Source organism: Xenopus laevis, chromosome 9_10L, assembly GCF_017654675.1.
Source record: "Xenopus laevis strain J_2021 chromosome 9_10L, Xenopus_laevis_v10.1, whole genome shotgun sequence".
Classification (NCBI taxonomy): domain Eukaryota; kingdom Metazoa; phylum Chordata; class Amphibia; order Anura; family Pipidae; genus Xenopus; species Xenopus laevis.
Window position 1 is genome coordinate 121156374 of NC_054387.1, and position 24097 is coordinate 121180470.

The 24097-nt window shown below is 42.6% G+C and overlaps 2 protein-coding genes across 5 annotated transcripts in view; one reads left to right on the plus strand and one right to left on the minus strand.

Annotated features, from left to right (window-relative positions):
• meiob.L (meiosis specific with OB domains L homeolog) overlaps positions 1-2746 on the plus strand; it is a 50819-nt gene extending 48073 nt beyond the window's left edge. For both annotated transcript variants that reach the window (XM_041577249.1, XM_018236599.2), the window contains exons 13-14: positions 86-172; positions 2510-2746. In XM_041577249.1, the coding sequence (XP_041433183.1) occupies positions 86-172; positions 2510-2617 (195 nt within the window). In that variant the 3' untranslated portion in view covers positions 2618-2746. The remainder of the gene's footprint in view (positions 1-85; positions 173-2509) is intronic.
• Positions 2747-12014: 9268 nt separating this feature from the next.
• Positions 12015-23905, minus strand: fahd1.L (fumarylacetoacetate hydrolase domain containing 1 L homeolog). Of its 3 annotated transcripts, XM_018236602.2 has the most exons (3): positions 23576-23905; positions 19386-19451; positions 12015-13111 (listed from the first exon to the last, which is right to left on the minus strand). In XM_018236602.2, exon 3 carries the CDS (start codon positions 13095-13097, stop codon positions 12435-12437), a length of 663 nt encoding a protein of 220 aa, XP_018092091.1. In that variant the 5' UTR covers positions 13098-13111; positions 19386-19451; positions 23576-23905; the 3' UTR covers positions 12015-12434. The 3 variants fall into 3 exon arrangements, with proteins under 3 accessions (XP_018092091.1, XP_018092089.1, XP_018092090.1); XM_018236600.2 differs by lacking the exons at positions 19386-19451; positions 23576-23905 and adding an exon at positions 17897-18075 and having other exon boundaries at positions 12016-13111; XM_018236601.2 differs by lacking the exons at positions 19386-19451; positions 23576-23905 and adding an exon at positions 17635-17776 and having other exon boundaries at positions 12016-13111.
• Between the last annotated feature and the right edge of the window lie 192 nt (positions 23906-24097).

Sequence of the window (24097 nt, forward strand, 5' to 3'; positions counted from 1 at the left end):
GTAATATTTTTAAGAATGAATCATTGCTTCTTTTCACCTCCAGAAACAATTTTTCTAAAGCATAATTTTCATATTATTGATTTAGGTTGATGGATTTTTTAATTTAACTGAAGACCAGAAGACAACTTTGAAATGGAATTTTCTACTGGAACGCTGCAAAATCTATTTAAAGGTTAAGAATGCTTCGCTCGATGCGTCAGACTCCGGCGTTACAGAGCGTCAGCATATTTATTAAAGGCCTCAGTTTTAACCTCAATTAAAATGTAACCGTTTTCTGAAATGACATATATGGCAATGACCTGAAAGGGAACAAGTGATATTATAAATAATACTCAGTATTCAGTTTCTTTCATACAAATTATTTTTGCACATGTTTTTTTCTTAAAGCCAAAGGATTTTGTATAAATTAGAACTGTTTACACCAGTAAGTTCAAGGCCATACCATTTATATAGGCACCTGTGGTCCCATGCCTAGAAAGGAGTTTTTAGGGGAGGGGCGTGGGTGCCTATATGTTATTAAAAATAAATAAATATTCCCCCAGCCAAAGTTTCCGCTTTTCCAATGATCAGTGCATCCGCAGGACAGACGGGTCACATGCACCAACCACAGGAGACTGGACGGGCTGAAGTATTTATCAAATCCATGTAATTTGGTCCCATTTGAATTCTAAAAACTTAGACTAATGTCTTAAAGGAGAAGGAAAGGCTGTATTTACTTGGGAGCTCCAAAAGTCAGGCACCCCCAAGTGATTGTATTTACTTACCTGAAACCCCAGGCCGGTGCTCCTATCAGCAGAAAACTGCACTGGTCCGGGGGTTCTTCAAGCGAGCACCACTGAGCAATCGGCTTCTGGCTTCTTTTTTCTTTGTGCGGCTGTGCATGATGTGCAGTAGTGCGAAAAGCTGAACTTTAACGAAGAAGTCGGCTACTTCATTCTACTGCGCATCCGTCTGCCCGTGGAAATTTAAAGAAAGAAGATGATCTCTCCGTTGTACTCAATAGAAGAATCCCTGGACCGTTGCAGATTTCTCCTGATAGGAGCACCAGCCCAGGTTGTGAGGTAAGTAAATAAAATTACTTTGGGTGCATACATTTTGGCAGCCCCAAGTAAATAAGCTTTTCCTTCTTCTTTAACTGGTGGTCTCTTCACTGGCAGAGAAACAGCTGAAACAACCCGTACCATTCCAAGTGAGAAGGGCCAGAACTAGGGTTGCCACCTGGCCGGTATTTTAGTGGCCTGACCGGTAAAAATTATGGCTGATCCCAATGTTATTAATAGGGAAAAAAGATAAATATATAGGAAAGCCGGTATTTTTTTCCAGAAAAGGTGGCAACCCTAGCCATAACTAGGGTTAGGCAGACGAGGCACATGCCTAGGTTATTAGAATTGGGGGGCGCTAGATAGTTTTGCCGCATGTCTTAGTCAAAACTGCCTGCCCGGTTTTCCAAATGAGGAAAACTGGACAGGACTCTCTGAGATTGCCGCAGTGACCGGCCAATCGCCATGTCGTAGCCACGCCCCCATGACAGCACAAGTCCGCTTCCGTGTGTCGCTGGATTTTGATGTATATCCACCAGAGTATTTCGGCTGGCAGAAATCAGCTGGTTTGATATTAGCCTTAAAGGGTAAATTCACCCTTGAAGCCTGAGCTCATTTGCATTAGCCCAGTCAACAACCTCAATAGCACTTTACCATGGTTTCAGCTCTCTGTAGACTAGGGTTGCCACCTGTCCGGTTTTGACCTGAACAGTTCGTTATTTCTAAGGCTTGTTTGGGTCTTAACTTTCTTAAGATATTTTCCATTTTAGACTCCTAATACCAGACTTTCGGCACAGACTCTATCAGATTCAATGACCCTAACTAACTGCATAGGCAGGGTCACCAACACTCTGACTCTGAAAGAGAGCTGCTGAGCCGAAAGCCTGGTATTGGTAGTCTAAAACTGCAAATGTCTCTGAAACCACTAAAAATAGGAATTTAAACTGCAAACGTTTTCAGGGAGAACTCCAAGCACGGTTACATGAATTCATTTTTTGGTTTTGTATCCTATGTACTGGAGAGACTGGATTCTTATTCGCTAATGATGCTGATGCTGATGAAGCCATGTTGATTTTACCTTTTTAATTTTGCTGCCAATTTAGTTATTACAGGTATGGGACCTATTATCCAAAAAGCTTGGGACCTGGGGATTTCTGGATAATGGATCTTTCTGGAATTTGGATCCCCTTACATTGTTTACTAAAAATCATGTAAACATCCTATAAACTAAATGGGCTGGTTTTGCTTCCAATAAGGATTAATTAGATCTTAGTTGGGATCAAGTACTGTTTTATTATTACAGAGAAATAGGAAATCATTTTTAAAAATTAAAGTTATTTGGATAAAATGGAGTCTCTGGAAGATGGCCCTCCTGTAATTCGGAGCTTTCTGGATAATGGCCGTTCGGATAAGGGATCCCATACCTGTTTATGATTCATTGTGTTAAGATTTTTTTCCTCATTTTCCAGATTTCCTCATCAAATTCAAGGAGCGGGCTGAGAATAAATGTGCTCTCGTGCAATATCGTGGATCCCTCGGAAGCATGCGCAAGTCTGTGCCGGAGGGACAAGATCTAATTCAGCGTGATATATTTGGCGGCTATTTGCCATACACAAGTCTTTGTTCCTCACCTTCTGTAACAGTTTTGATCAACGTTCCTCACTTAAACGAGACAATTCAAACATGTTCTTTATTCTTAGTTTCTAGTTCAGTTTAGAAGAGACAGAGAGATACCCACGTTCCTGTTTCTTACAGTAATGTGTCAGGATCACTTTAATCCAAGACCCCACAGAAGAGCATTTTTGGGTGGGGGTCAAGGGGGAGCTTTTGCTTATCTGGCGCCATCAACCTCCAGAACCTAGCCCCCCCCGGTTCTGATATGACCCATTAAAAGTGTCCCTGATACTTTCTGTAACAACCTAATGACTTTGTTTTTAACAAGATCGCGACACTTACTTGTACAAAGAATCGTTTCACTCTTAAAGGGATACTGTCATGGGAAAACATGTTTTTTTCAAAACCCATCAGTTCTGCTCCAGCAGAATTCTGCACTGGAATCCATTTTTCAAAAGAGCAAACTGATATTTTTATATTCAGTTTTGAAATCTGACATGGGGCTAGACATACAGTATTGTCAATTTCCCAGCTGCCCCCAGTCATGTGGCTTGTGCTCTGATAAACTTCAATCACTCTTTACTGCTGTACTGCAAGTTGGAGTGATATCACCCCCTCCCCCCCCCCAGCAGCCTAACAACAGAACAATGGGAAGGTAACCAGATAGCAGCTCCCTAAAGGTGGCCATACACGGAGAGATCCGCTCGTTTAGCGATGTTGCCAAACGAGCGGATCTCTCCCCGATATGCCCACCTTGAGGTTGGCAATATCTGATCCTAACGGTGGCTTAACGGACCGAATCAACAAACAGATGCAGCTGCGATCCGATGGGATTTTTAGTCTCATCCGATCGAGATAGATCTCAATTGGGGAAGCCCGTCGGGGGGCCCCATACACGGGCCAATAATCGGCCGACTCGGTCTGTCGGCAGCTTTTATCGGCCCGTGTATGGCCACCTTAACACAAGATAACAGCTCCCTGGAAGATCTAAGAACAGCACTTAATAGTAAAAGCCAAGTCCCACTGAGACTGATTCAGTTAAATAACAGCTTTCCAGAAAGTAGTTCCATCCTAAAGTGCAGGCTCAAGTCACATGACTGGGGCAGCTAGGAAACTGACAATATGTCTAGCCCCATGTCAGATTTCAAAATTGAATATAAAAAATCAGTTTGCTCTTTTGAGAAATGGATTTCAGTGCAGAATTCTGCTGGAGCAGCACTATTAACTGATGCATTTTGGAAAACGCATGTTTTTCCATGACAGTATCCCTTTAAAGGATATGTAAACCTTCAGAATAAGTGAATGTAAAATTGATGAAGGTGCTAGTCTAATCACTTTTGCAATATACCTTCATTATTTATTTTGTTTTAATACCTAGATATTAAAGGATACATGTACTGTTAGTAAGAATGTATTTTGTTACAACAGCGCCACCTGCTGGTCAGTTTCCCACCAGTCTGACCACCAAGTAGTCAAGGAAGTTGTCAGGAGAAAGAAAGAGGCTGCTCTGATGTTCTTCTGCTTAGGAAAGATTTGAGAAAGGTTTCTAATTTTTTTTACTAAGCAGAAGAACATCAGAGCAGCCTCTTTCTCTCTCCTGACAACTTCCTTGACTACTTGGTGGTCAGACTGGTGGGAAAATGACCAGCAGGTGGCGCTGTTGGAAGAAAATTCTTTCATATTAACAGTACATGTATCCCTTAATATCTTGGAATGAAAAAATAAATAAATAATTAATGTACATTCCAAAAGTGCTTAGAACAGCCCCCTTATTAATTTTACATTCACTTATTTCAAAGGTTTACTTATCCTTTAAACAAAATACAAGTTATAAGTTAAAAAAAAAATGTAACCAGACAAATGTGCATGAATTATTTTATTGTTTCTATGTATTTACCAAATCATCCGAGTACAAGGGCAGAAGCCAGGGGGAGTGTGAAATGGCAGAATTCATGAGTGTGATATTGTTACCCAAGCAATGTATCTCATCCATGGTATCAAATGTACTCTCACACTGCTGTTGAACTTCATGATCCAGTCCACTGAAATGACTATAAACCTCCCCCAGACAGAGTGGTGGGCATTCAACAAAAAACATTGGATACCAGAGGTACCTGGCCACTCTGTGGGGTGTTGTATCTGTTTGACGTTTAAATTTAAGCATCCTCTGATGTATTATCCATTTGCACCAGTTCAAATAAAGGAGTTGCTTTTAGTAAATTCAGCAATAAATGTTCAGTTTAAGGTGCCAGTTTAATTATTGATTAACTGATCTAATTTTCACAACCTGAACTGAGCTGCTGGGTGAGGGAAGTGAGCACGCTCAGAGGGGTGGCCCCTTTCCCTCCAATTTAGGATTGTCTGGTTCTAGTTCAGTAACATTAGAGACAATTGTAGCATGCTTATTTAAAGGGGTGGTTCAACTTAAAGTTAAACTATACCCCTAAATGAATACTTGAGCAACGGATTTATATCATATTAAGTGGCATATTAAAGAATCTTACCAAACTGGAATATATATTTAAGTAAATATTGCCCTTTTACATCTCTTGCCTTGAGCCACCATTTCGTGATGGTCTGTGTGTTGCCTCAGAGATCACCTGACCAGAAATACTGCAGCTCCAACTGTAACAGGAATAAGTGTGGAAGCAAAAGACACAACTCTGTTAATTGGCTCATGTGACCTAACATGTTTGGTATGTTTGTGTGCACCGTGAATCCTACGATCCCAGGGGGCGGCCCTTGTTTTTTAAAATGAAATTTTCTATTTATGATTACCCAATGGCACATACTACTAAATCATACCCCCCAACTGTCCCGTTTTTCGCGGGACAGTCCCGCTTTTATCCGCCTGTCCCGCTGTCCCGGAATGTGGCCCTTAATGTCCCGCTACTGGGCATGACGATGAGGCGCGCACTGTCTCCTTCCCCGGCTCTCCGCCTGTAAAGTCGCACCAGGACGTTGATCGCGGTCTACCAGTAGATCGCGGTAATGTTTCTGGTAGACCGCGATCCGGGCCCAGGTTCGGCAGTGAGCGAGGGAAGGCGGCCAGTCTGGCTTGGCTTGGAGAGAGAAGGAGCTGCACGGAGAGGAGGGAGGGAGGAAGGAAGGGCGGGGATACTACTCCCTGCTTCTGGCTTACTGAAAATCTCGGCACTCGCTCCCTGACGCTCCCCGCCAGGACAAGCCGGTTACCATGGAAACGCATTGTGGCCGTGCTCGACGCGCTCTGTGCGTGCGAGTAACTGTGCAAATAAAAGTGTGTGGGGAATCATACGGCAGTCCTGTAGCATTGCCACTTCATATTCCCTCTCATCACTGCAGCTGTATGAAGGGCGGACATGGCCTCAGATGCGGAATAGGTGCTGGACTCTATTAGTGCTGTCAGTAATGGAATCTTATTTCAGCGATTAGAGGAGTTAATAATTGAAGTTTATTAGAAATACTAACTACTGTAATGTTTTCAGTCCCAATACTTAAAAATGTTCTTGTCTGTGCAGGTTTTACAGTATATTAGTACAGAGTCAGATATGCTTTCAGACAATGCAAGAAGCTATTATGTTGTCTAACGCTAACTTTGCTCAAGCCATTTTCTCTTGGAAGGATTAGCAAATCCATTAACTTTCGTCCCCTAGTCTCCTTTATTTTTTTTTTGTAAGAGAGTCTGTCTTTGCCTGCTGCTAAATGCATATTTTAAAAAAGTTAAAAGAAATGTATGTACTATTCCCACACCACCACATGTTGCTATGGCACAGCAAATAGTACTGTTAATGATAATGGGTGGGGAATACAGTAACAGGGGGAAGGTAGTGTGTTCAAACTTTCATAAACTGGCAAATTTTGTAAAATGAACATGGTAATTAGGGGTGTGGCCACAAAAATGGGCGTGGCCAAAAAATTTGCCACGCTACGCGCACCACAACTTTTTGTACCTCTTGATTTCCAAAATGTTGGGAGGTATGCTAAATAAGTATATTATTATGAAAATGGTTTATTTACATGAAGCAGGGTTTTACATATGAGCTGTTTTATGCAATATCTTTTTATAGAGACCTACATTGTTTGGGGGGTATAGTTATTATGTTATAGAATGGCCATTTGTTTATTATTTTTTTTCATTATTTGCCTTCTCCTTCGGACTCTTTTCAGCTTTCAAATGAGGGTCACTGACCCCATCTAAAATCAAATGCTCTGTAAGGCTACACATTTATTGCTACTTTTTATGGCTCGTCTTTTTAATCAGATCTCTCCTATTCATATTCTAGTACCTTATTTCCAACCAATGCATGGTTGCTAGGGTAATTTGGACCCTAGTAACCAGATTGCTGAAATTGCAAACTGGAGAGCTGCTAGATAAAAAGCTAAAATAACTCAAAAAACACAAATAATAAAAAATAAAAAACAATTGCAAATTGTCTCAGAATATCCCTACATCATACTTAACATTAACAACCCCTTTAAGGTTCTGCCTTATTAGGATGGCCTTTCCAAAATATTCAGTTCCCGGATACAAGACAAAGGTTCCCTGATATAAGACAAAGGTTGTGTTTTACTAATCTCCCATGTATCCCAGTGCTTCTGGGATAGTGAAGGCATGAAGGCTGCTTAAAAATTAGGAATGCATATGCAAAGTAGGGTTCGGATTCATTCGGTATTCGGCCGAATCTTTCATGAAGGATTCAGGGGTTCGGTTGAATCCAAAATAATAATTAGTAACAGTTAGGGTAGAATTACACGGTGCACTTCCGTGCATTCCAACGTGTTGAGGAAATGCAGGCGTCACGTCGGATGCGCCAAATCTAACGTAAGAAATACAAATGTCGCACGTAAAGGCTGATTGTATGCGACTGTCGGACGCTGCATTGTACGTCTTCATCTAACAGTCGTGACGGATGCAATCAGCTTCTACGTGCGACATTTGTATTTCTTACAATAGTTTCAGTGCATCCGACATGATGCCTGCGTTTCCTCTCATGGCGTCGGAACGCACGGAAGGGCACCATGTACTTCTAACCTTAGTGTAAGGGCACCCTAGACTCATGTGGGTTTAGTACACAAAAAGGGGGCTCCTGGTGCGGGTTACTTACCTGCTTCCTTATCTCCTGCAGCCTCTCCCACCAGGTTACATGATAGTGGGTTTCCTCCTCCAATTGCATTTGATCACTGCCAGGAATATACAGAATAAGGGCTCTTACAGACGAGCAGTTTTACCTGCGCTCCCCTGTGTTGCGATTTTTTGCATTAAGCCGCAGGGGAGCGCAAGAGTAGACGCACTGAATTATTGTCAATGGGGCTGTACTCACACAGACACATGTATGAGCCAAATGCAGGTAAAATGCAACATGCTGCGTCCCAACCTGCGTTTGCCGCTTACATGCGTCTGTGTGAGTACAGCTCGTCTGTAAGTGCCCTAAGGGTAGGACTACACGGACGATTTTGGCGTGATCCAACGCGCTGCGACAAAATACCTGTGACAAATCGCATGCAGTACAGGTAAAACCACTCGTCTGTAAGAGCCCTAAGGGTAGGACTACACGGACGATTTTGGCGCGATCCGATGAGCTGCGACAAAACGCCTGCACCAGTGTGCAGCGCCTGCATCCGACAGTCGTGTTGCGCCGGATCAACGCTGCAACACCATGTGACAATGCATTCACTTGCCTTCTTTCTGTTGCATGCGATTTGTCGCAGGCGTTTTGTCGCAGCGCGTTGGATCATGCCAAAAACGTCCGTGTAGTCCTACCCTCAGAAGCACAGAACCAGTTCTAGGGATCTTTAGTGATTGAGAGTGGGAGCATCTTGTACACCAAAGCTCTTACACTTTACATAGAAATGATTTCGGCAGGAGGGACTCTTGGGAAAACACTCACTGTTATTCCAAATCTTCTCTCCTTTCCAGACCGTCTCTCACTATGAATTAGGGGCGCCCCCCGAACATCAGAAAGACTCCATGTAACCGTTCCTGTAACCAAAACTCTTGGATTTATTTATGTTTCGTTCGGGAACATCTTTTCAACAAACCACGGAGTGCGAACGCCACACCAATGATGAAAGACAAAGAGTTCTTTGGGTTTATACAAGACAAGGGCTTTACATGCATCAGTTCTGATTATTCAGTGTAATAATTCCCACAGCTGGTCCTAGTTACCCTTTAATTAAATAGAACTGAAGCGGGAGAGTATACACTAGCAAATGCAATCATCTCTGTTAGACTAGAAGGCTTCATAAAGGAATGTTGTTAGGGAAAACCCTTTGCCCCGTATAAAAGACTTAACAAAATCATAATCATATAAAGGCATGGGGCCCCAAGATGAGAGCTTTGGTACAGGCCATGGAACCCACTCATCCGGCAGCTTCCGCTTAAAGGAGAAGGAAAGGCTAAAATTAAGTAAGCTTTTTCAGAAGTAAACCCTAAAAGTACACCAGTAAACCCTAAAAGTAATGCTGCTCTGAGTCCTCTGTCAAAAGAAGCACCACATTTCTTTCCTTCTATTGTGTACTCATGGGCTTCTGTATCAGACTTCCTGTTTTTAGCTGAAACCTCCAGGGCAGGGCTTGAGCATGCTCAGTTTGTTCCTCTCCCCCTCCCTCCTCCCATCCCTGCTGTAATCTGAGCTCAGTGCTGTTAGTGAGCAGGGAGAGACTCAGGCAGGAAGTGATGTCACACCAAGGTAATATGGCAACTTCTATCCTAAACAAACAGAGACAGTGTCTAGAGCTGTTTACTCAGGTATGGTAAAGCATTCTGCAGAATAAATATAGCTTTCTAGTTTGTACTATTGTGGCTATTCTATTGGCAATAAACTGTCTTGGAGCTTTCCTTCTCCTTTAAACTACAGTTCCAGCCATGACTTGGGTTATTTATGTAGAACTAACTGGGACAAGGGCAGCTCCAACAATGAGTGAAACAAAACTAGATGCGTTATTAATATTTTATACCTGATATACTTGTTCTTCACTATCAATCTGAATCATAATGATTTGGTCATGTCAGTATCACTTTAAGCTTTAAAGGGCCAGATACTTTAAAGCTTTGAGACTTTGGGGCAAATTCACTAAAGGGGCGAATTTTCGCCAGTGAACGATCTACCCCACTTCGTCAGATGCAAACGTTACCACTATGCTAATTCACTAAAATAAGAAGTTGCTTCTCAGCAGCCTAAAACTGACGAAGTTTCGCTAGCATTAATTCGTGCGAGCATTTCATAACGATCTTTCGCTAGCGTTCAAGTTTGCCTAGCAAAATTTCGTTAGTACTTACGCTTAGGTCCATTTGAATAGGGCGGGTACATAAAAGTCCTATGAACGTCTTCAGCATACAGGATATGATGTCACTGATGGAGGAGGATGAAGCTTCATCTGATCAGTTTGCCAGGTCTAAGCTGGTGAAGGAAACTCTGGCGAAAGAGGTAACGTTCAGTAAAATTCGCACTTTAGTGAATTTGCGGAGTAACGATCATTCACCTGAGCAATAGGCCGGGAAACTACGCTAGCAACAGTCTCTTTCGCTAGTGAATTGCCCTCTACGCCTGTAAATTGGCGATGTCCCTGCGGATGGGATTTCTGGCAAATTTTTACTAGCGACGGCCACTTCACCCTTTAGTAAATGTGTCCCCTTTGAGTGAGTGTGTATTCTGCCTATTCTTTTAATTAAAGGAAATGCACATTTAAATTTTTTACTATTCTAAAGCACTAATAGGAATCTGTTTTTTGTTATCTTTGAACTCCCCAGTGGATCTTGACCTGCATGCATAAAGGTGGCCATACATGGAGAGATCCGCTCGTTTGGCGATGTCGCCAAACGAGTGGATCTCTTTCCGATAGTCCCATGAGGTGGGCAATATTGGGCTGATCCGATCGTGGGCTCTAGGGCCCAACGATCGGATCCTAACGAACGGGCAGTCGGATCGCGGGACCGCATCAACGAACAGATGCGCCCGCGATCCAACGGGATTTTTAGTCCCATCTGATCGAGATCTGGCCGACTTTCGGCCAGATCTCGATCGGGGAAGCCCGTCGGGGGCTCCCATACACGGGCCAATAAGCTGCCGACTCGGTCTGTCGTCAGCTTTTATCGGCCCGTGTATGGCCACCTTTAGAGAAGGTTGACCCTTAACTCTGCCGCTGGATTTAGCTGTAACTATATGTTGATGGCCTTGGGGTGTGGGTGCTTTTTATAGTGTTTTTTTATATATTAAAGCTGCCCATAGATGCAAAGATCCGATCGTTCGAGGACTTCATCTCCCGACCTCAGTGTCCCGCTTCGGGACTTCCGCATTTCAGCTGTTCGGGACTTCAAAAATGAAGCCACAAAGCTTTGGCACTTTTAAGGGGGGCCCAGCTCTTTCAAAAGTGCAGCACTGCCAGGCCCCCCTTAAAAGTGCCAAAGCTTTGTGGCTTCATTTTTGAAGTCCCGAACAGCTGAAATGCGGAAGTCCCGAAGCGGCAAAAAGACCTAAAGTCACGAAAGGAGGCGAAGCTGAAGTCCTGAAGCCACGAGTTTCCTCTGAACCCCAATGTGTGTGTTTTTTTTTTTTAATCACCTGGCCACCAATGTATTATTTTAATATTCTATAGGCCCCTGCCACCAATGTGTTTTTAAAAAAAATATTTTTTGGGCCCCAATTTTTTTTACTTGGAAGAAATAATATAAGTTTGTTTTTTTCCATTGACGAAGATAACTATGAAGTTATCGGTACGTTGGAGTTTATTTTGCTTGTCTATTAAAATCAGTTACTCTAAATGAGCCCGTTGAGTGCCGTATTTTTGTTATTATATATATATACATATGTGTGTATATTTATGCTTTTTTTGTCCATTCTGTGTCCTTACACAGTGAAAAAGAGATACAGGCGTCCTACAAATTCTGCACATTGGAAGTTGCAGTCTAGGGAGCGGCTGAAGAAGAAACAAGAAACAACTCCAGTAAGAACTCAAAATAATTTTGTATTTTTCATTTATGTATTAACATATCATTATAATATTGCATGCTTTCTATTAATACCGATGCGACTGGTAAAAGCTTAAAAAATGGGACACAAAGGGGCAGATTGAAGGGTGTTTCTAAAAACTCCCATCGCCTCCCATAAACTCGAAATTGGAAAAAAAACAACCAATCATAAATTATTAAAAAAACATTTTTAAAAATGGGTGAATAGGAGCTGCAAATTCGAATTAATTTTGAATCGAATTCGATTTGAGGTTTTTCACCTCAAAAAAATCTTTTGGGAAATGACTCCAAATTGATTGTAGGAGGTCCCCCATAGGCTAAAACACCGGCAGGTTTTAGATAGTGAATAGTCGAATTCCAATTCTTAAAGGGACAGTAGATAAAGATAAATTTCAAAATTTGAATCGAATTCCCTAGTCAAATTACACTACAATAAACTAGAATTTTTAATTTAAAAATTCACATTTTCAACTCAACCCTTGATAAATCTGCCCCTAAGGGTTGCACAAAAAAATCTTTGATGCTGGCATGACTATCCATCATTTGAGGATCCCCCAAATTTGGGAATAAAACCTTTTATATAAACGTATTTTAAAACTGCTTATTAGTTGATGCCCCACGGGGTGCCCTCTGCCTCCTCCTACTACCCCCCCCAAGCAGTTTCAGGGTTTACTTCTCAACAGTTTTGCCCTTGTTTTTGAGTTTTAAAAAATGATTCTGCAGATGCCAGCAGGCTTGTTTTGTAAGTCAAATCTGCCACCTAGTGGTTATTTGCTATTTGATCTCCAAATTCTCTGCGTTAAGATTCCAAATTGAATTCGCTCTTGCCGTTACGATTGTTTTTCAACCTTGAATTTCATGCTGATTATGTGATCAATCCCTGCCAACATCTCATCGTGTTCCTGCACAGACGCGACCCCTGCCGGCGTTCCCGTTAGGATGAGATCTCCTTCTTCCAGGCTGATGATTTTGCTGATATAACTAATAAGAAAAGGGACGGGGAAGATCATGGACGAGGTGCTGCCCTCCTGCCGTAGACTTCCGTTCACTTTCAGCCATATCTTAACATCACCGGGGTCTCGTATTTGCTCTTTGGGGACGAGGTCACTGATGGGGCAGGAGGTGTCGAAGGCCTTTGCTAGAGTCCAGGGAAGTCCTTTGTTCTTGCACTTGTCCTGAGTATCTCTGGCGGTCATATCAAGGCACAAGGCGTAACCCCCCACGTGTTCCATTGCCCGAGACTGCTCGATATTCTTGCCTGGTTTGCCGATCACAACCCCAAGTTCCACCTCGTGATGCAGATTGTTGCTGTAGTAAGGAATGAGCACCGGGGACCCTTCCCTCACGTAGGCCGACGGGGGCTTCAGAAACAACACCGGCTCTGTAGGGACTGCGTTTTTAAGTTCCTTGGCGTGTTCCGCATAATTTCTCCCCACACAGATAATCTTTCTGCCCCATTCCCAAAACCTGTTTAGGTTTCTAGAGGAGGCCATTGGTAGAAGCTGGCCTACAATAAAAAAGTAAGAGAAATGATCACCTTTCTGCACAGTTATTAGATATTTTGGCATGGTTATATTTCCACGATCAAGGATTTTTCCTCCTAGACTGTGCCTGGGGTTTTGGCTGTTGAAACATTTGGGAGCTTGACTTAACTGCAGCTAATTGCCGCAAGCCTTTCTATGATGTCAGCAATGATGTCATGGGGGAACCATTCCTGTAAAGTTCCAGCAGTGGGACACATGCTAATCAACCTTGTAGCCCATGCGGCTGTCTATGACTCTGTTCAAGCCCAACTTAAAAGGTCCAAGCTGAAGGTTTGGGTATTAACTATTCCTGCTATCCCACAGTCACTCTACTTCCCAGAGACTGTTACCCCACTGTTACTATAGGCACCATCTCCCCCTGCTATACCTGTTATCCCACAGTCACACTCCCTTCCCAGAGACTATTATCCCACTGTTACTATAGACACCATCTCTCCCTACTATACCTGCTATCCCACAGTCACACTCCCTTCCCAGAGACTATTATCCACTGTTACTATAGGCACCATCTCTCCCTACTATACCTGCTATAGGCACCATCTCTCCCTACTATACCTGCTATCCGCACAGTCACACTCCCTTCCCAGAGACTATTATCCACTGTTACTATAGGCACCATCTCTCCTAATATACCTGCTATCCCACAGTCACACTCCCCTTCCCAGAGACTATTATCCACTGTTACTATAGACACCATCTCTCCCTACTATACCTGCTATCCCACAGTCACACTCCCTTCCCAGAGACTATTATCCCACTGTTACTATAGGCAACCATCTCTCCCTACTATACCTGCTATCCCACCAGTCGACACTCCTTTCCCAGAGACTATTATCCCACTGTTACTATAGGCATCATCTTCCCCTACTATACCTGCTATCCACAGTCACACTCCCTTCCGCAGAGACTATTATCCACTGTTACTATAGGCACCATCTCTCCCTACTATACCTGCTATCCCCACAGTCACACTCCCTTCCCAGAGACTATTATCCACTGTACTATAGACACCAATCTCTCCCTACTATACCTGCTATCCCACAGTCACACTCCTTCCCAGAGACTATTATCCACTGTTACTATAGACACCATCTCTCCCTACTATACCTGCTATCCCACAGTCACACTCCCTTCCCAGAGACTATTATCCACTGTTACTATAGGCACCATCTCTCCCTACTATTACCTGCTATCCACAGTCACACTCCCTTCCCAGAGACTATTATCCACTGTTACTATAGGCACCATCTCTCCCTACTATACCTGCTATCCCACAGTCACACTCCCTTCCCAGAGACTATTATCCACTGTTACTATAGGCACCATCTCTCCCTACTATTACCTGCTATCCCACAGTCACACTCCCTTCCCAGAGACTATTATCCCACTGTTACTATAGGCACCATCTCTCCCTACTATACCTGCTATCCCACAGTCACACTCCCTTCCCAGAGACTATTATCCACTGTTACTATAGGCACCATCTCTCCTACGTATACCTGCTATCCCCACAGTCACACTCCCTTCCCAGAGACTATTATCCCACTGTTACTATAGGCACCATCTCTCCCTACTATACCTGCTATCCCACAGTCACACTCCCTTCCCAGAGACTATTATCCACTGTTACTATAGGCACCATCTCTCCCTACTATACCTGCTATCCCACAGTCACACTCCCTTCCCAGAGACTATTATCCACTGTTACTATAGGCACCATCTTCTCCCTACTATACCTGCTATCCCACAGTCACACTCCCTTCCCAGAGACTATTATCCACTGTTACTATAGGCACCATCTCTCCCTACTATACCTGCTATCCCACAGTCACACTCCCTTCCCAGAGACTATTATCCACTGTTACTATAGGCACCATCTCTCCCTACTATACCTGCTATCCCACAGTCACACTCCCTTCCCAGAGACTATTATCCACTGTTACTATAGGCACCATCTCTCCCTACTATACCTGCTATCCCACAGTCACACTCCCTTCCCAGAGACTATTATCCACTGTTACTATAGGCACCATCTCTCCCTACTATACCTGCTATCCCACAGTCACACTCCCTTCCCAGAGACTTTATCCACTGTTACTATAGCACCATCTCTCCCTACTATACCTGCTATCCCACAGTCACACTCCCTTCCCAGAGACTATTATTCCCACTGTTACTATAGGCACCATCTCTCCCTACTATACCTGCTATCCCCCACAGTCACACTCCCTTCCCAGAGACTATTATCCACTGTTACTATTAGGCACCATCTCTCCCTACTATACCTGCTATCCCACAGTCACACTCCCTTCCCAGAGACTATTATCCACTGTTACTATAGCACCATTCTCCCCTACTATACCTGCTATCCCACAGTCACACTCCCTTCCCAGAGACTATTATCCACTGTTTACTATTAGGCACCATCTCTCCCTACTATACCTGCTATCCCACAGTCACACTCCCTTCCAGAGACTATTATCCCACTGTTACTATAGGCCACCATCTCTCCCTACTATACCTGCTATCCCACAGTCACACTCCCTCCAGAGACATCTACTATACCTGCTATCCCACAGTCACACTCCCTTCCCAGAGACTATTATCCCACTGTTACTATAGGCACCATCTCTCCCTACTATACCTGCTATCCAACAGTCAACACTCCCTTCCCAGAGACTATTATCCCACTGTTACTATAGACACCATCTCTCCCTACTATACCTGCTATCCCACAGTCACACTCCCTTCCAGAGACTATTATCCCCACTGTTACTATAGGCACCATCTCTCCCTACGTATACCTGCTATCCCACAGTCACACTCCCTTCCCAGAGACTATTATCCCACTGTTACTATAGACACCATCTCTCCCTACTATACCTGCTATCCCACAGTCACACTCCCTTCCCAGAGACTATTATCCACTGTTACTATAGGCACCATCTCTCCCTACTATACCTGCTATTCCCACAGTCACACTCCCTTCCCAGAGGACTATTATCCACTGTTACTATAGACACCATCTCCCTACTATACCTGCTATCCCACAGTCACACTCCCTTCCAGAGACTATTATCCCACTGTTACTATAGGCATCATCTCTCCCTACTATACCTGCTATCCCACAGTCACACTCCCTTCCCAGAGACTATTATCCCACTGTTACAATAGGCAGTGTTGTAACTAAATATTACTGGGCCCCACAGCAAATTATTTTTCAGGCCCCCAAAATTTCTAGAGGTTGACCTGTTTTACCAATATTTATTTAACTTCTATATGAATTATTGCCTCATTTGGCCCCTATACCTCTGGGCCCCCCAGGCTGCAGGGTCTGCATCCTCAGTAGTTACATTAGGGTTGTCACCTTTGCTGGTGGCTAAATCTGAATGAAGGATGTGGGGCAGATAGCATGGGGGGTGGAGCAGTGATGTTGGGGTGGGCATGATGACATCAGAGGCCCACCCCAGACATCACACTTGATAAAGGGCTTTGGGCCCGAAACATGTTGTGTGCAATAAAGAGCACTTAGCAGCAAGTTCTGCCTCTTCGTTTGCTTTCTTCTCAGCTCTCTGTTTGATTTGCATATATCCTACACCTGGAGCGGGGGTGCTTCGCTGAGATTGAGAGCTTAGCTGCCAGTTCCCCAGTCATCCTGTTATATTGATCAGAGGCAGACACAATGATGTCGTGGAGCTATGATGCTGGGTCAGGGTTATTACATCACTTATATGCAACTGGTTGGAGTTTCTATCCAGTTTTCGCAATGTTTTAAACAGGACAGAAAGTTTTGAACAGACAGCCCTATGACAAACTGAGACGTCCAGTTGACATGATTCTGCCTGATGAGTAAGCCCGGTCCTTTAACTACAGGTATAGGATCTATTATACAGAAATCAGTTATCCAGAAAGCTATGAAATACAGCAATGCTCATTTCGAAAAAAAACTATTTATTATTTTTGAATTGATTTGCTTATTTCTGTAATAACAAGAAATGAACTGTGCCTGATAATAACTGAGCCACGTCAAGAGGAGTATCTTTGTATTTAATTGCTTTTCATTTATTGGAACTTGCCCAGATTATTGTTTGGGTTTCACAAGGCTGAAAACAGAACAGAAAGTTGAGACCCAATAGGCCTTAGAAAAACCCCAACTGTTGGGGTGAAAACCAAACAGGTGACAAGTGTCACACCCTGACTACAGGCAAATGTGTCACGTGTCCTACACAGACATGTGACATGTAATACACAGACACGTGACACTGAGGCTCATGACTCGTCTCTAGTCTCACTACATCGGAAGCTTCCGGTTACACTGGCTGAATGAATCAGAAGGAAATCGTTGTTACTTTGTTAATCAGGTTCGGCACAATTCAGAATCGCCAAAGAACTAGTACCCGGCCTGTTTAGCTGCGGGTTTCCCTGGCAACTGCCAAATGAATAGACCCGTGAGCGGAGCCTGTGATCTCAGCTGCGACTCACTCACCTTGCAGCCGGGCACAGAGAGGAACCGGAAGTGACTGAGACAGAGAAGAGAACTGCAACACGTGATCATACAAGTGCACTGCCTGTGAGTGTCAGAGAGAGACTCCCCCTCCAGGCGGTGTGGCAGTTGGACAAATGGTGCAATAATATTCATATCTATATAAAATGCTACAGCGACAATTTTCAAAGAAACTGATGCCTAAAAATGATAGCACAACATTAGCTTTTATCATATTTCCCAGTGTGTAGATTTCTGTCCTCACCTTGAGTAAGAGCTGATGTCTCCTGTATTGTCTCCTGTATTGTCTCCTGCATTGTGCAGTGAATGATTCATGTGTGGCCTTTGCACAAGAGAGACAGAGGTGAGTCTAGTTACACATTAATTCTGACTAATGTAACTCCTTGTGCTGCTGCTATACAGGCCACAGCCATTCCCTCCCTGTGTAATTATTAGCACATCCACTTACTGGAACTGTCACCTTGTCTGTGTGTGTCTGTGTGTGAAGAAACCAGAAGAGTATAATGTGCTTTGTATTTTAAAAGACTGGTTGTTATTGTTCCAGATGTCTGTGCTGAGCATCTGACCCTTGTATTTGAAAACTGACCAACTGCAATCTTTTTTTTATGGGCAGAAACAGGTTCTCTCCGTGTCTGCTCTTTAACAATAATCTATAGCTATGGAGCATGGATTCTGCTGCCTGGCTGCCACAGACAGATTTAGACAACACTGGGATGTGATTTGCCTGACCTGGACACACAGACCTGCAAGCCGACCCACACCCGCTACTCACTATGCCCCACCACCCAGACCCACTACCCGACCCAGACCACAAACAGCTCGCTTACCCCCCCTAACCCGGTGCTTGCAAAAACCAGACGTGCCGTCACTTTTACCCAGAAGTGACATTGTGCAGGACCCTATTCCGCTACCACAAACTCAGGAGAGAGTAGGAGGAACCAGTTCTGCAACATAGTTGGGTACCCAGACGGTTTACCCGCACAATCAGGTACTCAGAAATATCTGCCCAAAACCCGACCACCATGCAGGTATTCCGTGGGTACCCGACCTGATACAGAACACTCGTTTAGGGCTCATTTCATACAGAATATACACATCTACGTGGCAATGGTCCTGAACTTTTTCAGTCTGGGAACCAAAACATTTCTTGGGAGACCATGCCCTGTCCTGTGCTATAACTTACTGAAGGTGAGCCAAGGATTGGACAAATGACCAAAAGGGCACGGTGTACACTCATTTTTAAAGCTGTTTTTTCCCTTGGTGGCTAGCGGGGAGCTCCCTTTACCTGCAGGCTCCGCATTTAAACACTGTGCATTATGGATGGCTAATCCTACATACAGCAGCTCATTCCAGCCTAGGGTTGCCACCTGGCCGGTATTTTACAGGCCTGGCCGGTAAATATGATGCTTGATGCCAATGTTATTAATAGAAAAAAAAAGGCAAGAATATAGGAAGGCCGGTATTTTTTTCCAGAAAAGGTGGCAACCCTATTCCAGATCCTTCTTACTTCTTCTAGTGCAGGCAGACTTCCCAGGTTTGTATGGGTGTAGCATTTTCACCCCCACTCAGGTGTTGAGGGCATAAACTTAACCTATAGGGTGTAGCCTCTCTAATCTTGAGAGTTACAGCTCTGTTTCTTTGTGGCTATTTCTCCATTCACCATACTTGTGGAATCTAGACAATTTCTAGGTCTACTCTAACAAATAAAAAAAAAATAAAAAATTTAGTCTTACCTGAAATTTTCCTTTTCTTTAGTCCGAAAGGCAGCACATCACAATTGGGTAATAGATTCCATTCCCCTGATAGGACAGAATAATAAACAAGCTTAATTAACCCCTATAAGAGTCACCTCCTCCCCCCAGGCATCAGTGTTCATTTTCTAGCTTCTTAAATAAAAACACACCACTTCTTTAAATTTATCGGGAGGGATTATTGTGCTGCCTTTCGGACTAAAGAAAAGGAAAATTTCAGGTAAGACTAAATTTTTGATTTTCTTTACGTCCTACAGGCAGCACATCACAATTGGGATTTAGCAAGCTAAACACAGGGAGGGATCATTATTTCTCTGCCAAGGCCGATACCCAAACTGTACTGCTAAAGGCTGCTTCCTGAGAGGCTGCTATGTCAAGCTTGTAGAACTTTGCAAAGTATGTACATTACTCCAAGAGGCTGCTCTGCAGATATCTCAAATATGCACTTGTGATCTTTCTGCCCAAGAAGTGGACACTATCCTTGAATATGCTTTTAAATCTGCTGGAGGTTTCCTCCCTGCCATATAAGCTTTCCTATCCAAGGATCTTTAAATGGTGACTCTTCCACAGGAATTGTTGTTCTTTTAGAAAGTCTTGCGATCAAAACATCCACCTGAAGTGGCTCCTCCCAGGGTGCCTCCTTAGCATCTACAGGAAACATCAATTAGAATCTTTTTATCAATTTGGGTGTGTTTTCCACCTAAAATAAATAAAACCGTTCCTTAGATTTGTGTTGTACTAATGAGGAAGAATCACTATCAGCAACTGAATCAAGATTCTAAACTAGATTACAAATCTCTAGAATGTCAGCAGGTGACATACGTGTATTTATATTTGATCTGACCTCATCAACATATTTTGACAACAGTTTCTTGAACCAGCTAACAAACTGTCCGTGTTATTTACTGGCCACTTGAAATACATGATTCACAATTTGACTGAGAATAATCTTCAGGCAATGGCTGATCACATCCTGAACAAATATAATATCTGGATTTTCGCTTTTTCCTGGAAGATCTTTCTCCAGACACCTAAAATATATGAAAAGTGAGCATAAGTACACATATTAACTTTGTAAATGTGACCCCAGTAAATCTGCTACACATAGTACCTTTAGCAGCCTAATCACAGTCTAGCTTCTTCCGCTACAGGAACGGACACACAAATGGCAAATGCTGCACAATACCTGCTTAAGGGGATACCACACCCTTAGCTGTGAGTTTCCTGGAAATATCGTAAACTCCTCATACTCACCATATTTTGCATGCATGTGGTATAAATGATACTCCCTAACCAGTAACAGTTTTATACTGGTAAAGATAATAGAATGCAGGACAGCCTAGGAATGGTAACAGCAATGATAATTTGCAATCATTTGAATATCACATTATAACAGATTTCTAAACACTCATTTGAAATGGTAAACTGCAGATGCAATACCATTAAAATATAACTGTAAAGGAGTAATAGGATATTTGCAACCCCTATATCTCTGTAATATAGACAATAAAATTCAAAGTTTCCTGAATGCACTGCCCTTGTACTCTACAAGGTCATGATTTAATGGTGGTAAACTGCAGTGCCGTATAAAAAACTAATGCAGCATAATGGACAAGGTACCACTAGCTACAATCTACACCTACATACCTCGCATGCTGAGGGATTATAACTACATTATATTAATAACCCCTTAACTAGAACATTAGTGAAAGTACAGTTCTGTATTCTGTATGTTTGGATCTATATGTCACTTAAAGCTAGTCTACAACTGGGTAGTTGTATCATTAGAATAAGACACAGCATTATCTATCTAGTATCCATATATTTTGGAATTAACAGATAACCTGCCAAAACCCACATCCATAAATGTAGTACAGTTAGTGTTGATATACTTAGCTATTGAGCATAGTCAAGATAACCTACAGAGTACACCGTAGGATAGAAACACGGAAAAAGCCACAAACACAGTACAAATACTTCAGAAATTGGCATGTGATAGTAGCTGGATTAACCTAGAGAGATACTAAGTACGGTAGTTGTAGAAGGAAATAAAAAGACCTGAAGCACTATGTTAATATGGTGCATAAACCAAAAAAATTCAGACAATCAATCATGAAACTATTTTCACTGCTGTAATGTCATAGCAATGAACTTCCGAAAATGTTTACTTTTAACATTTACAGTGCAATGTCTGCAGAAATTGCAATGTGGTAAACACATTGTATTTCTGGAGTGCCCTTTGTATTCATCTGCTTAAATGCTGTCAACTGTAAAGATTGCAATATGTTAATATATTGAATTGCACAGTACAAATAATTCAGCGCCGTGAATGGTTATACGATAACTTGGGTTGCAACCGAACTTGTAGTATAGTAAAAGTGAACTGCAGTCGTGCACATAAGATCCGTAAATTGAATGTATGACCTTATGGACAGGTTACATGCAGATGTCATAGTAAGGCAACAAGTGAAGTAAAGGGTGCCCTTAGTATAATGCAAGGGTGTGTAAGTAAAACTGGTTATATCATGATAATACTGATGTTTGCAGACCTATATAGTTGTATGAACTACAGGACTTCAACTGGCCATCATATTCTCAATGACTATCCTGCTAGTACTGGTTAAATGAAGACATTCCAATATGGTAATATAGAGAACTGTAGGCGAGTATTTAGTACAACACTCTGAAAGGCTATACAATGATAGCTTTGATCATATCATTACATAAATTGTAAATAAGTAATAATGAAACACAGAAGTGCACTTAATATCCATATACTGAATGGCTATTCTGCTATTACTGGTAAAATGCAGACGTGACGATATGGTATTATAGTCAACTATGGAAGCACAACACACTGAATGGCTATACAATGATAACTTTGATTAACAATAGCATAAAGTTATGCAGCCATTACACTATAGTAGAATAGAGAGCTGTAGTTGAACATTTAGTAGAACACCCTGTGCAGAAGTGCACTTAATCCATACACTGCATGGCTATTCTGCTAATCCTGTTTGAATGCAGCCATTACACTATGATAGTATAGGGAGCTCCATTTGTTGCATGGCAGCTTCATGGTATCACAGGTTAATGCAGATGTTGCCGTATGGTAGAAAAATTTAGATAGCCATGCACTTAGTTTGAATGCGGTCATTACATATGATATGTTGTATTATGATACTGCTTAATACAGGTATTGTGGTACAGAATCCTGGTGGAGAGCAAGGGTGTGATTAGTGTAACACACTGTATGGCTATATCATGATAGTACTTATGTCTGCAGACATAGTAATAATAATAATAATAACCATATATGCTGTTAGAATTCATATGCTGAATGGTAGACATTGTAATTCAGGAATGAACAAACATTTTTACACACAAGAAAAATTGCAGGTAAGAACCACCGCCTGAGGATTAAATCCTGCAATACTCACTGCTTCATGGTGAAATTGGAGTCTCATGTGGTCATTTACCACCATTTCCTACTAACCATAACAAGTAACCGGTTTAGTAGCCATATTGTTGGGAAACACGGTGTTGAGAAAGTGACAATACTGTGTATATCCCAGGGATTTGGTTAACCATACCCGCAACAGTTCCAATGCCTTTACTGAGATAGCCAAACAGCTAATTTGTTACGTCAGGCTCAAATACCTGCAATCCCAAAAAGCTAATTTGCATGCCAGAGGCAATTAGTGCACCAGGCTCCTTTGCATTAGGAGCCTTTCCCTTAAGGGACAGCACATTTGCTGATGTAGGCTGAGAAAAAATAAAATAAATAAATAAATAAATAAAAACAACTAGTATTACTGAGGCTAGGTTACCAAACTTTCCATAATGATGTGGATCCAATCCACTATAGTTGATAAGGCTGCACAATCTGAATGCTATCCGGCAGACTGCAGAATGCACAGTGAGGAGAGCCCCATACTCCTGTTTGTATGTAAAAGCCAAGTTATTGTATGCATGTTATTCCTCTGAGTACATGATTTACATAGTGAGTGGGAATAGTTATTAGGCAATAGTTCTTCACATCCTATGACCCATAGTAATTCTGCTAAGACTATCCATTGTACCTTAGCAGCCTAGTCAAATTCTAGCAGCCTGGCAGCTTCCGCTCCAATATCTGACCCAAATGACAAAGGCAATAAATACTGCAAGATTACCTGCTTTCCATAAAGTTCCTGGTTTATACTGCCTTGTCCACTTAGACGCGCACCTACACAGAACGGTAGTGCGACGTCATCAGCATACGCCCGGTAATACCGGCGTGTAGCGCTGAACCACATCCAGACATATTCTTCTTCTCTCTGCAGGTCCTCACCCTCTCTCCCAGCAGTCAGGTTACTAGTGAGGACTCTGCATTGCCTAAGGGAGTTTTTCCTGCCTCCCCGAAGTGACCCACGCTGGCGTGGTCACTTCTACGGCCTTCAAGCTCTCAAGCCTGGATCTTCAGCCTTCCGGCCATCTTCTACGTCCTATCCTGGAAGGACAGAAAAAAAAAACACTGATGCCTGGGGGGAGGAGGTGACTCTTATAGGGGTTAATTAAGCTTGTTTATTATTCTGTCCTATCAGGGGAATGGAATCTATTACCCAATTGTGATGTGCTGCCTGTAGGACGTAAAGAAAACAAAAATACAAAAAAGTATTGTAGAAGTGATACCTATATTGGCTAACAATAAAAAT

Bases quoted from the DNA above. Each gene is read 5' to 3' on its own strand.
- fahd1.L (XM_018236600.2), bottom strand. From the start codon at position 17,948: ATGCAGGAGACAATACAGGAGACAATACAGGAGACATCAGCTCTTACT. The intron at 13,112-17,896 runs GTGAGGACAGAA...TTTTTATTGTAG, and splicing joins GACATCAGCTCTTACTCAAG to GCCAGCTTCTACCAATGGCC.